The sequence below is a fragment of the Scyliorhinus torazame genome, chromosome 22 (assembly GCF_047496885.1).
Source record: "Scyliorhinus torazame isolate Kashiwa2021f chromosome 22, sScyTor2.1, whole genome shotgun sequence".
In the NCBI taxonomy this organism is placed as follows: Eukaryota; Metazoa; Chordata; class Chondrichthyes; order Carcharhiniformes; family Scyliorhinidae; genus Scyliorhinus; species Scyliorhinus torazame.
This window is the reverse complement of record NC_092728.1, coordinates 67,396,564-67,410,801: the sequence shown is the minus strand read 5'-3', so window position 1 is coordinate 67,410,801 and position 14,238 is coordinate 67,396,564. Positions and strand designations below refer to the sequence as shown.

The 14,238-nt window shown below is 46.4% G+C and overlaps 1 protein-coding gene across 4 annotated transcripts in view; it reads left to right on the top strand.

The window, feature by feature from the left end:
- LOC140399099 (uncharacterized) overlaps positions 1–14,238 on the top strand; it is a 484,003-nt gene that overhangs the window by 286,238 nt on the left and 183,527 nt on the right. For all 4 annotated transcript variants that reach the window (XM_072488263.1, XM_072488261.1, XM_072488260.1 and 1 more), the window contains 4 exons: positions 5,361–5,468; positions 8,872–8,925; positions 11,325–11,378; positions 13,686–13,730. In XM_072488263.1, coding sequence (XP_072344364.1) covers positions 5,361–5,468; positions 8,872–8,925; positions 11,325–11,378; positions 13,686–13,730 — 261 coding nt within the window. The remainder of the gene's footprint in view (positions 1–5,360; positions 5,469–8,871; positions 8,926–11,324; positions 11,379–13,685; positions 13,731–14,238) is intronic.

Sequence of the window (14,238 nt, the reverse complement as noted above, 5' to 3'; positions counted from 1 at the left end):
CCAAAATTTCCCTGGCCCTTCTCTCACCTTTAAGAAGCAACAAATGCTGGGCTCGCCAGCAAAGCCTTAAATGAAAAAGTTTCTTAAAACCAACAACTCTTTCAAACTTTCGGTCCACCGTCTAATGTCTCCTTCTTTAGGTTTATGTCATCTTGTGCCTCATAAAGCACCTGTCGGGTACTGTGGGGTGTTTCCCAACATTCACGTTGCTATGTGAATGCAAGTGCACTTTGTTGTTGATTGTCTTTTTCTTTTGACCAACCACAAAACAGCTCAGCTGAAATTAGGTATTCAATGCGTGCAAAGAATAGCGGACATGAATCTATGTTGTGTACCCAAAGCAGTGAGTCCCAGGATTTAGTTTGTTGTGCCTTACCAGCACCTGTCTAACCATTACTTGAATTGGGATTTTGGTTCAGTTCTGTTCTTCTGATACTGATGGTTTATATTTTAAACGAGGTAAACACCCCTGAGGCTGTCTACTCGAGCAGCTGTGGTTTCCGGGGCAGGGCCTATCCAAAGGTAAAGGAAAAACGAACAAAGAAAATGCACTTAAGGACCGAACGTGTGACCCAATTAATGAATTATGATAGCTTTTGTTGTGATTTGAAATGCATTTTTTTCAAATGTATTTTATTACAAACTTGTATCAAAACAGGTTACAGCGAATAAACACCCCAGAAAACATACTTCCCAACAATCAACTATACAGTCTATACATATTTTTCCTCTTTTTCACCCCCCCCCCTCCCTCCCGACGAACAGCCCCTCTAACACGTTCACAAACATCCCCCACCTTTCCTCAACCCCCCTGAAGAGCCCCTTAACTCATACTTTATCTTCTCTAATCGTAGGAAGTCGTACAGGGCACCTAACCAAGCCTCTACCCCCGGTGACGATGCCAAACGCCACTCCAGCAAAATTCACCGCCGTGCAATCAGAGAGGTGAAGGCCAAGACATCGGCCTTCCTCCTCTCCAGAGCTCCGGCTTCTCTGAAACCCCAGATATCGCCGCCAAAAGGTCCGGATCCACCTCCTCCTCCACTGTCCTGGCTAAGACCGCGAACACTCCCATCCAGAATCTTCCCAATTTTTCGCAACCCCAAAACATGTGCGCGTGATTCGCTGGTCCCCGCCCACACCTCTCACACTCATCTCCTACCCCCCGAAAGAACCCACTCATTCTCGCCCGAGTCATATGCACCCTGTGCACCACCTTGAACTGTATCAGGCTCATCCTTGCACAAGAGGCGGTCCCGTTTCCCCTTCGCAGTGCCTCACTCCCCAATTGATCTCCCCTCCCAACTCCGCTCTCATTTCTCCTTGATCTTCACCACCCGCTCGCCTCCCTGCTCCCCCAGCCACTTGTAAATATCCCCAATTCTTCCCTCCCCTTCCACATCCGGAAGCAGTAGTCGCTCCAGCAGGGTGTATCCCGGCAACCTAGGGAACCCCCTCCAGATCTTTTGCGCAAAGTCCCTAACCTGCAGATACCTGAACTCACTCCCCTCGGCAGCTCTACCCTCTCCCTTAGCTCCTCCAGACTGGCAAACCCTTCCTCCAACTACAGATCCCTCAGCTTGATCAGCCCCACTTCCCTGCATCTCCTGTATACACTATCCACCCCCCACCCCCGCACCGGCTCAAACTCATGATTCTCGCACAGCGGCATTGGCACTGACATCCCTTCCACCCTAAAATGCCTCCTCAGCTGATTCCATGGGCGGGATTCTCCGCAATCGGCACGATGTCCGCCGACCGGCGCAAAAAACGGCGCGAATCAGTCCGGCATCGCACCGCCCCAAAGGTGCGGAATTCTCCGCATCTTGGGGGGCCGAGCCCTCACCTTGAGGGGCTAGGCCCACGCCAGACTGTTTCCCGCCCCGCCAGCTGGCGGGAAAGGCCTTTGGTGCCCCGCCAGCTGGCGCGGAAATGACTTTGCCGTGCGGCGCATGCGCGGGAGCATCAGCGGCCGCTCACGGCATCCCCGCGCATGCGCAGTGGAGGGGGTCTCTTCCGCCTCCGCCCAAGTGGAGACCATGGCTAAGGCGGAAGGAAAAGAGTGCCCCCACGGCACAGGCCCGCCCGCGGATCGGTGGGCCCCGATCGCGGATCAGGCCACCGTGGGGGCACCCCCTGGGGCCAGATCGCCCCATGCCACCCCCCAGGACCCCGGAGCCCGCCCGCGCTGCCTTGTCCTGCCGTTCGAAAGGTGGTTCAATCCACGCCGGCTGGCGTGGGTTGACAGCGGAGGGACTTCAGCCCATCGCGGACCAGAGAATCGCTGGGGGATTTCCGCCGACCGGCGCGGCGCGATTCCCGCCCCCGCCGAATCTCCGGTGGCGGGGAATTCAGGACACGGCGGGGGCGCGATTCACACCGGCCCCCGGCGATTCTCCGAACCGGTGGGGCGTCGGAGAATCTCGCCCCATATCTTCACTGTGGACTGCACCACCGGTCTCCCTGAATACCTACTCGGAGCCATTGGCAATGCTGCCGTCACCATAGCCCTCAAACTGGACCCCTTACAAGATTCCTCCTCCATCCTAACCCACTCTACCTCTTCTCCTTCCCACATTGTGCACACTCATCGCCCAATAATAATGAAGCAAGTTCGGCAATGCCAACCCCTCCTGCTGCCTCTGCCTCTGTAGCAGGGTCCTCCCCATCCTCGGCACCTTCCCTGCACATACAAAGACAGAAATGATCCGTGTCCACTTTCCGAAAAACAGCCTTTGGTATAAAGATCGGGAGAGCTTGAAAGATAAACAAGAACCTCGGCAGAATATTCATTTTCACCACTTGGACCCTCCCTGCCAGCGTTAAGTGCAGTGTATTCCACCTCTAAAGATTGAAATGCATTTTAATTGAAAAGCAATCCAGATCATGCTGATGGATATTGCAACCCAAACAGAGGTATAATCTTACAGTACTTACATCATTGTAAATGCTGCACTAATCCTTTGAGAATTTAGATCTCAATCAGTTGTCATCTTAAAATGAAACCCCGCATCAGAAACGAGGCCGGTTTTGGCCTAGAGTGACTGTTACCATCAGGTTCTGTCAGTGCTTTATCACTCAGTGCAATGTCTGCTGATCTCAGGTACATTGAATTGCCCATGGTCTTCATCAGACAGCCATACCATTTTAAATAAGACTGGGTAATTGACCCGACTGAGCGAGAGGATTTGGGACTGGAAAAAAAAAATTTGAAGCAGCTTTTGTTCTGGTCATAGGCACCTGGTCAATAGTACTGAATTGCTCATTGCAAAACTGCTACACCTGTCACATTAATATGTTGTTTTATTTTGAAGTTTATTAACAGGCTGTACTTGCTCGCTCTTTGGTTTTTTTTTCCTCTCCCTGTTCCATTTACGCTGTTTGGGGTGTGTCATAATATACACCAGTATATCATGGTGCAGACACACACTGATGGACACACAGTGGGACCAATCAACACACACAACACCGCAGCCAATCACCAGCGAGAGCACCCCCCCCCCCCCCCCCCCCCCCGCCACATCCCCGTTGTGTGTTCTCAAGCGGAAGCAGTGCGATCTTCCAGTCCCTCCAATATCTACAGCGTTTTCCATGACTCGTCCGTCTCGCCGACCGGGGAACCCGCTGTGTGGGGTCACCATCAGCGGAGCCGGAAAATCCAGCTGGCCGGAAGGGCCGGAAAATCCCGCCCCCGGGTTCAAATCCAACGATGGCAGCTGCAGAATTTTTAAATGACATTAAATAAACCGGAATTAAAAAGCTAGTGAAACTCTTTTGGGGGAAAAAAAACATCTTGGGCGGGATTCTTGGCCCCGCCGCGCCACATTTCCACCTCGGCCGGACGGCGAGAGTTTCCGTTACGCCGGCCGGTCAATGGGGTTTCCCATTGTGGGGCAGCCCCACGCCGTCGGGAAACCCCCGGACGCCGGTATAACGGAAAATCCCGGTGGGGGAGAATCCCGGCCCTGATTCTTTCTTTACCTATATGACCACAAGACGGGCAGCAATATCATTGACTCTTATCTGCTCACTGAAATGGTGTCCATTCAATCATACCCAATGGCTCATCACATTCAAGGACAATGAGAGATGGACAGTAAATTGTACTTTGGCAACAATGCCCACACCCTGTGAATGAATATAAATAAAGTTACCTTTGCAACAATGTCCTTCTCAACCCTAGGTGTGTGTGTATTTAAAAAGTTTTGCCTTTTCAATTATTCAATAATGAACTTTTTTCTTGACGGTGCTTCAAGGGTTTTGCTCTACGTTAATTATTAGAAGGCACAGTTCATGGGAAAAGCTTTCTTTCTTTCTTGATTTAAATTTACATTTATGCCTTCTTTTGCTGGGAACAGCTTGGAAATGACTTTGTTTGACTCATCTGGGGTTTTTTTTGTGCCTTGCTTGCCCCTCTTGCAGGGAACCATTTCACCTCCACCATCTTTTCCAAGAGGCCCAGATTGCAGACGGTGAGAGAGGCAACATGTTTCTCATGGGCCAGCATCTCTTCAATCTGCTGCTTTAAAAAAAAATTAGCTTGTTAAACACAGTCGATCATAGATGGCGAAATAGAACCATTGAAAAACGTCCAGCCAAGATGTGGCTTTCGGCATGAACCCTCCCGACCCTTTCATCATAAGACATTCCAGCTCACTGGATAAGCACAGCTGGCGATGGAGTTATTTTTATCACCAGAGAATGGATAATTTAGTGCAAATAATGAACGTGAAGATGTGTATTTTATGGGTCTGAGGACCCCAGGGTTTCCTTACTGCTTCGTGATACGTTGTTGTAAAAGTAATCCTCTATACGTTAGAAGCCAAAGTAAGAGCATACTTTCTCATTCATTAATACCTGATGCGTGCTTTTTGCAGTAAATGTGTTGCCACAAGCAGTTACCCAATAAAGATCAAACCAATCAGCTGGCACAGGCTTTCACATATCAACCCGCTGTTTGCATTCTCTTTATTTTCCATTTTTGTGTCGGAGTCTGTAAGTATGGTGTACGCAATGTACAGAAATATCAGATAATTGCTGCAAGATGCCTCTTGTATTTAGTAAATGTGCAGCATCGTTGAAGGATTTCTTCAGTCTGAATATCCTCATTCGTCAATGGCACAGAGGACATTAGCAAAATCAAACCCAAGACTAAATAAAGTGAGCCCAGAAAAAACAATCAATGTCACGAAACAGTATACACCCTGGAAGGGAATTGTTTGTAAGTGTCACGCAAGCTTCCCCCAGCATGTATATGAAAACAGATGCTAGATAACATGGATGGTATGTGAACAATTTTGCTTCAGGTTAAAAATTGGGAGACTTAAATAATCCCGATTTCCTTTAATTTTAATTTTAAGGGGCTTGAAGGACCGAGGGGCTTCCCAGGCCCACCAGGTCGAAGAGCATCCAATGGAATCCCCGGTCAAACTGGTCCCCGTGGTCCACCTGGAGTTCCTGGACAACAGGTAACAGAAAAGATAGGCTCAGCTTATGCTTCATCATTGATTGAAGGTCTTTCTTGACAGTTAATAGTGTACAAAGCCTCTTCTTTCAATTTACTATAATCGCGGTGTTCACTGAAATGAAAGAGGACCATAGAATTCCTACAGGGCAGAAGGAGGCCATTCGGCCCATCTAGTCTGCACCGTCCCTCTGAAAGAGCACCTCACCCAGGCCCACTCCCCCTGCCCTATCCACATAACCCCACCCAACCTGCATATCTGTGGACAATAAGGAACACTTTAGCATGGCCGATCCAACTAACTTCCACATCTTTGGACAATGGGAGGAAACCGGGCACCCGGAGGAAACCCACGCTGACCAGGGAGATCGTACAAACTCCACACAGTCACCCAAGGTCGGAATCGAACCCAGGTCCCTGGCGCTGTGAGATGGCAGTGCTAAGCACTGTGCCACCGGGCTGCCCACCCCTAGAATTAAATTCTGATATGTTGCTGCTACAGGTGAATCGGATCCATTTCATTCTTGGTAAGAAGCATCTTTGAGGGTGATATGAGGATTGATAACCTGGTCATGAAGTGTGCTTTGTACACATGCAATAAAACTCCTGCCAAGAGTGCACGGAATTAATGTAGCTTTAAGGATCTGTTCAAAATTGCAGCAATGCTAAATTCAGAGGATGCAAGCCAGGCATTGAGACCTAAACTGACTTCCAAATCAAACAAAGAGAATTCCCCTCCCTCCCGTTTGCCATAGTGTCATATTGAGCCATTTTTCTTGTGCACTTATACTTCAGTGTTGATGAAATTATTGCGCAATGTTAGGATTCCCTTTCATGGGTTTTTCTCAAGTGAAACCACTTCACACTGATGTACAGTTATCATATGAATGCCTCCAAGCTAAATGGTTAGGTGGATAGTATAGCTTCTGAAATTCTATGGACTTGTACTGTAAAGCTGGGGGGAATAATGTTCTCCCTTGGTTGTTGTGGCGGTTACCGTATCATTTAATACTGGCTTCGCTGTTAGGGTCTCAGCAAAGTTGCATTGTTCAAAATAACTCATGCTTTTGTATTCCAAGGGGGATAGTTGATTAAATAGTTGATTAATTGGCTGGAATCTGACAGTTTACTGTTTGGATTCCAAATTTCCGTCTTCTTTGGTTCTGTAATGCTATCTACTGTTCGTGGCCCTACAAAAATGAATCAATATTGAGCTGTGAAGAAACAGTAATTCTGTAAATCTGTGGCTTCTGGGGATTAGTCAAGGGGTAGACTGCTCAGCTGAGCTGTGCTATTGTGCATTTGAGTCATCTTAATTCATACACAGTGATGAACATGCAATGACTCAAATACCTGCTGTGGGGATTTAATGAGTTCTTTGCGGGAGACCAGTGTAGTCGAAGTTAAATGTGTGCTTTTGTATTGAGATGCGAGGAAGACCCAAGGCTCCTTCTGGCCCAGCAGATTATGTTTCATTTTGCTGAATAAATTTGTTAATCTTCAGATTATGGACTCTGGTGTGAGTCTCTAATTGTCTGAGATGCACTTACCATTAAAAATAGAGTACACAGTAAAACTGACAATATTATATTTTTCCTTTGAAAAAGAAATACTTCCATTTATACAGCATTTTTTGTGATCTAAGGCCACCCCGAAGCATTTTACAATCAATGAATTACTTTTGAAGAGAAGTCGCCCGTTGTAAATTATGAAATGTGGCAACCAATTTGCACACAGCAAATGCCTGCAAACATCAACATGATCATAGAATCATAGAATTTACAGTGCAGAAGGTGGTCATTCGGTCCATCGAGTCTGCACTGGCCCTCGGAAAGAGCACCCTACTTAAGCCCACACCTCCACCCTATCCCCGTAACCCAGTAACCCCACCTAATAACAATCACCAGCTAATCTGTTTTTAGATGTTCATTGAAGAATAAATATTGGCCTGGACGCTGGGTTTAATTTCCCTGCCCTTCTTTGAAATAGTGCCATTTCCACTTGAGGCAGGTGCGACCTCAGTTTAACATCTCATTCAAAAGACAGCACAATACATTCTCGGTACTGCACTAGAGTTTCAGCTTGTTTTTTAAGTTGGCATCTTGAAGTGGACCTTGAATCCACGACCTTGTGACTCCGGGGGCAAGACTGCTACTAACTGAGCCCAAACCTTTACGACAATTTCTAGCCATTTATGTCTAAGTACATATTTGGGAGCCATTTTTATTTGTGGTGATAGTTTAAAATGGCCAATATCGGAACAGTCACCAATATATGTCTCTCTGGATTTCATTTTTATTTAGTCAACGGGTATCAGATTCTTGGGGGACAAGTAACTGTAAATGGTCTGTTTTATGCAATCAATGCGGTTTCTTCCATTATTGGGGAGACTAAAAGTAGACTAAGTGACCGCTTTGCAGAACACCTTTGCTCTGTCCGCAATCATGACCCCCAACTTTCCTGTCACTTGCCCTTTCAGCTCAGCATCTTGCTCTCATGCCCACATGTCCATCCTTGGCCTGCTGCAATGCTTCAGTGAGGCCCAATGCAAACTGGAGGAGTAGCATCTCATCATCCGGTTAAGCACCTTGCAGCCCTCAGGACTCAACATTGAGTTTAACAACTTCAAACCCACCTTAACCCCCCTTTTTAAAAAAAATTTAGAATATCCAATTCTTTTTCTCCCAATTAAGGGGCAATTTAGCGTGGCCAATTCGCCGTGAGGCAGCAGAGCTAACCACTGTGCCACCATGCTGCCCTGATCCCTTTTTTTAAATCTAATTTTATTTTGGTTCCCAACACAAACTGCCCCTCCCACTGGGCCATCTGTCATTTGTTCTTAAGTTTTGCTTTCACTGAGGAATGACCTTTGTTCTCCTAGTAATATATTCTGCTATCTTACCTTAATGCCACAATCAGCACCTTCCATGGTCCTTTCCACTGCCATTAACACTTCCTCTGTCTTGAGCCCTACACACCTTTGTTGCAATCTCTCTTCGCTCCCATCTATCACTGACCTTCTGCTTTGCTCCAACCCCTCTTAGACTGTATATAGTTCTTCACATTTCTCTCTTGCTTAAACTCTGAAGCCATACGGACTCAAAACATTAACTCTGATTCTCTCTCCACATATGCTGCCAGACCTGTTTACCTTTTCTTTGGACACTAAGGGGCAATTTAGCACGGCCAATCCACCTAACCTGCATAGTCTTTGGACTGTAGGACGAAACCCGGGGGAAACGCACACAGAGATGGGAAGAATGTGCAAACTCCACACAGACGGTCACCCAAGGATGAAGGCAGTGCTAACCACTGTGCCACCGTGCCGTCCATTGGTTATAAAGTTTAACCTTAGCAAAATGTAACCTGATAATGCCTCAGTTTTCATGTTTTCTGTTCTTTAATAGGGACTGCAGGGCTACATGGGAGACCAGGGCATCCGTGGAGAGAAAGGGGAGCAGGTGTGTACTGATCTTATCAATGAGCAGACAATCTTTTCTTGATATAAAATGGCATTGGCTTTAAATTGAACCCATTTTCCCTCATTGAGGGTTTGCCTGCAACATGTGGGAAAATTTTAACTTAATTCCAGCTACTTATCTCAGCCTCTCTATTCCTCTTCCATTTTTCACTGTCCACCTGCTCTGAAACACTTTACTCTGCTCATGAATTGAGGAATGTTCTATCAATGTAAGGTAACGTTACAGTTCTTATGTCAACTATCATCACGTTTTGCTATGCTTGACATTTTGTTTACTTGTTGGAACCAGTGAACATTCCATTTCTCTCATCAATTGAATTAGAGTCTCAGGACTGAACTTTCGAGCTTGGTCGGCTGTGCAGAGTTGTGAAAATTTCAGATTCCGCAGACCCAACCTTGGAGAAAGTGGCCCGGATAGTTGTATTTCTGTTCTAGTGGAGGAGGGGCCTGGGGAGGATGCCAATGAGAGTCCAGCCACAGGGGCTGTTGGGTGCTGAGGCTTGTCTCGATGCTCTACCACATCACAGTTGTAAAATAAGTAATAAATCCAATTTTATACACATACTCGCCATGTCCCACCCAAGCCAACCTATGCCGCTTTACCCATCACCCATGGCCCCTCAAACCCTCCATGAGACCTCATGCCCCTCTATCCACCATGTTCCCCTTTTTGGCCATTATGCAAACTTAGCGCCAACCCCTGATCCCCGCCCCCCCAACCAGATTTTGCCCTTCCACTCTCCATGCTAACTCACCCTGCAACCACGATGGTCAAATCTCAGGAGCCATGCTGAGATGAAATGAAATAAAGTATGTGTTTATTGATAACTTCACAATTTAAAACAAATGCTCTCATTGATTAAAACCCATTCAGTACATTTAAATCATTTCAAGGACTTAATTCGCTATAAAATCAACCATCTGTATTTATAGCCCTTCAAAGGCTTTATAACCACTTGGAACTGCCAATCAAACTGTGAACTTACAAGTCCCCCACTGTGATAATGACAGGTTGTGAAATCAGTCATGTAGCACTAATCCTACAACAAAATCGTCTGGCTTATGTTGACAGACAGAAGTAGTGAAATTGCGAACAATTACAGCAGGCTTTATTTTTAGAACTGAAATCGCTTGGGGCTTAAATGCCTTGACAACAGTTCCAATGAGTTTATCAACTTTTTATGCATATTTATGTCAGCTTTTAACAATCCGAAAGGTTTGCTCACCTCTCCCAAAAGGTACCTTATCTTTCCCAAAGGGCTCCTTATCTCTCCCAAAGGGATTGCTAAGCCTATCCAAAAGTGTCTCTTACTTCTCGAAAAGGAAACCCTGGGCGCGATTCTCCGAGCCTCACGCCAGACCGGAGAATCGCCGCAACCGTGCCACGATGCCCCGACGCCAGTGCGCGATTCTCCAAAGTGCGGGGAATCAGCGCCATTTGCGTCGGCGCGTTTGCCGCGTCCCCGGCGGGGCCCGCTCCAACACGACAGAGTCCCGCCGGCGCCGTTCACCCCTGGTCGCTGCCGGCGGGAACACTGCGGGAACGCTCGGGGGGGTGGCCTGTGTGGGGGGGGGGGGCTCCTTAACCGGGGGGGCCTCCGATGGGGTCTGGACCGATCGGCGGGCCAGCCTCCCCCCCCCCCCCACCGGGCTTACTTCCTGGCGCAGCCGGCTCCTGAACACCGACCCCATGTTGGGTCGGGGCCGGCGTGCGTAAGAAGTTCCCCGCGCATGCGCAGGATGGCACAGCCCAACTGCGCATGCACAGGATTGAGCTGCCCCAACTGCGCATGTGCGCGTTGGCACGGCGCCCATTTGGCGCCGCGTAAGGAGGCTGGAGCGGCGTGAACTGCTCTAGCGCCGTGCTGGCGCCCTGTGGGGGCCAGAATAAGTTGTGCCCAGGCCCTGTTTGCGCCATCGTGAACCACGACAGCATTCACGACGGCGCGAACACTTGGCCTCAATATCGGAGAATCGCGCCCTCCATCTCTCCAAATAACTCTGGCAACTTTAGACCTTTTGTTCACAAGTAATGTTTGCACATCCCACTAATGAAAATTGTTTGAACAATATCTGAACCCAGTGCTGGCCGCAACTGATGGTAACGGATGTACAATTTTATGCATGAGTCAATGAACAAATCTGAGTTACGGCTTGCTATTTTGCAATGCTGAAGCTAACTTTTAGTCAATGATTCGGGTTCAATTAACATATTCCAAAATGGGGTTCAAAGCTGGCAACTATGCACATCAGTCATCACCCATGCATTATATAGCCATTGAATTATTGATAAAGCATTTTGCTCAATCAAAACCATGCATTTTCATTGTTTTATTAGAACAACTTTAGTCGATATATGTAACTATGCCTTTACTTTAGGGCTTCAGAGGACTACCCGGACCAGTTGGGGAGAAAGGAGAAAAAGGAGCTAAGGTATTTTGCGATCCAGAGAAAAGACAATTTTCAAATAATAGTATTTGTTGATATTATTATCTAAAGTAACAACATATATCTTGGAATTGTTATAGGTCCCTGAAGAAACGTCCCTTTGATTGCTAGAAGCAGGGCAGCACGGTGGCACAGTGGTTAGCACTGCTGCCTCACAGCGTTGAGGTCCCAGTTTCGATCCAGGCTCTGGGTCATTGTCCGTGTGGAGTTTGCACATTCTCCCCGTGTTTGCGTGGGTTTCGCCCCTACAATTCAAAGATGTGCAGTGTAGATGGATTGGCCTCGCTAAATTGCCCCGTAATTGGAAAAAATGAATTGGGTACTCTAAATTTATTTTTAAAAATTGATTGAAAGAAGTTAGAATCATAATTAAAATTAGACCATAATCATTTACACTGTTGATTGGTTCCGTTGTGTTGATGGCTGACATTTCAGCAGGAGATCTCCTATTCTCTCCTGTGCTATAGCAGCCGCAATGCGACTTCAGAGATGCTTTATACCTAGCAGGTCAGGCAGCATCTATAGAGAAGGAGGAAGAGGGCTAATGCTTCACGCTTGTGAGTGATGGAACATAGGGTCTACCTAAGTGGTCAGAATCCGATACAGTGCCAATTAATCAATAAAGCATCACACAAGACCTGATGTAATTTCAATCACTTTTAATATCAAGAAAGTCTATTTTGAAAACAATTTCCAATTACTAATGGGAAGAGCACATGTTAAATTGTACATATGTGGCATAATATCAGTCCTAAAATGAGCCATGTTTTGAATTAGCCTCCTTGTATGGCACAGTGTCACAACATCAGCCTCATGTTCCATGTGTTAGAAATGGGGATAAGAGAATGTGGTAAAAAAATAAACATGCAGATTACCTGGTCGGCTTCATCAGGTGAGAACTTTGGGTACAAAGAAGTGAATAGAGTAAAGAATGATTCGGACACCAGGGAAGCCTCCATTGAAAATTTGCCGATTTTTTTTCTCTTTAAAACAAACACTTGTAAAATCTTGTAACTGACCCAACGTCTCGCACTGAACATCCAGAAGTCCCGTTTTAGTGGATTACACATAACTTAATGTGTGATGAACCAATCCTGGAGGTGGTGATTTTGTTTTATAAATTTAGAGTACCCAATTCATTTTTGTTCCAATTAAGGGGCAATTTAGCGTGTTCAATCCACCTACCCTGCACATTGGGTTGTGGGAGCGAAACTCACGCAAACACGGGGCGAATGTGCAAACTCCACATGGACAGTGACCCAGAGCAGGGATTGAACCTGGGACCTCGGCGCCATGTGGCAACAGGGCTAATCAATTGCGCCACCGTGCTTCCCGAGGTGGTGATTTTAACCATTTTATTACAAAGTTATCTGTGTACTCCCATAATTGGACCTCCCACGTACAAAGCACCCTGTGGTCGAACTCCTCCCTTCTATAACCCACTGCTCAACGGGTTCAGGAATCCTCCTCCACTCCCCACCCCTTCCTTGATCAGGGATCGAAACACCCTTTTGCTGCAGCCGGCACCAGCGTGCTCTCCACTCTACTGGAAGCCAAGCCTGTCAAGCAGAGAACTTGCCAAGATGTGAAAAGACACACGCCATGGAGTTAAAATCTCACAGCTTGTGGGAAAATCCAACTTCCGGGAATTCAGAAACGTTAACTCTGTGTCTGACCTAAAAGGTACTGCCTGACCTGCTGAGTAGTTCCAATACGTGTTGCTTTTATTCCAAAAATGCATCAAGCTGATCATGAAACCAAGTATCCAGACATTGCAGAAAATGGGAACTATCGGTCGTTTGTTTCCTACTTTTATATCCGGAATAGCACAACAAAAACAAGATTAATTTCTCAATCACGGCCATTTTAAACAATGCAACAGGCATGCCTAATTTGTCTTCTACGATAGCTGTCTCTGATCTGGTCACATGGAATCACGGGACAGAAGGCGAACACTCATCCCATCCTGCCTGTATTGGATCAATGAAAGAAACATCCAGTGAGTCCCGCCTTCCCCACCCCAATCCCGCACTTAGCTTGTTGCCCTACAATTCTCCTCTTTCAAGTCCGATATTGGAAACATTTTGCTGCATTTCTTATGGCTTTTCTAGTCATCTCACTTTTTAAATGAAAAACAAATTTGAACTTCCATCGGTAAGAAATCATTTTGATTAACAAATGTTTTAATAAAGAGGCTATATGATATGCATTAAAAATACACTGATTGCCTTTTTATCATTTTGAAATGATTACATTTGTGCATATGGATTATTAATGTTATTTTTGTGCTAGGGTGACAAAGGTGAAATTGGGCTTCCTGGGTCTCTTGGGGCCTTTGTAAGTAATGTGATCATCTTATTTTTGCTAGTATGAACTGGTAGTGATTGGCATGCATTGCAAATGAAGATTATACACATTTGAAACTAATGTAAACTATCATCGTCCTGACTATACTCCTCATGTGTTGGCTGCTGTTGTTTCTTGGCTGATATGTTGCGTCCTTAAAAATTAAGCAGCTTCAATACTTATTGAAGGGCTACCTAGATTCTCAGATGGAACCGAACAGAAATCAGTCTTTTCTGGTTTGTCATGAGATGCCTTCTTTCAGACTTTCCTACTTTCTCCACTCCGCATTGTCTTGCTCTCTCTGCTCTAAAGAAGGGAGATTCCCACCTGATCCCAAGCCTGCACCAATGTGCCGTGTGCACAACTGGTTCAAGATGTGGCAGCAGCCCAAGATACTCGCTCATTACAGCCTTCTTCCCATTGTTGGGGAATTGCTTCCCCTCAGCTCGGCACCAGGTAAGCCATAAGAGACTGACATAAATCTCTGAATATGGGTCTT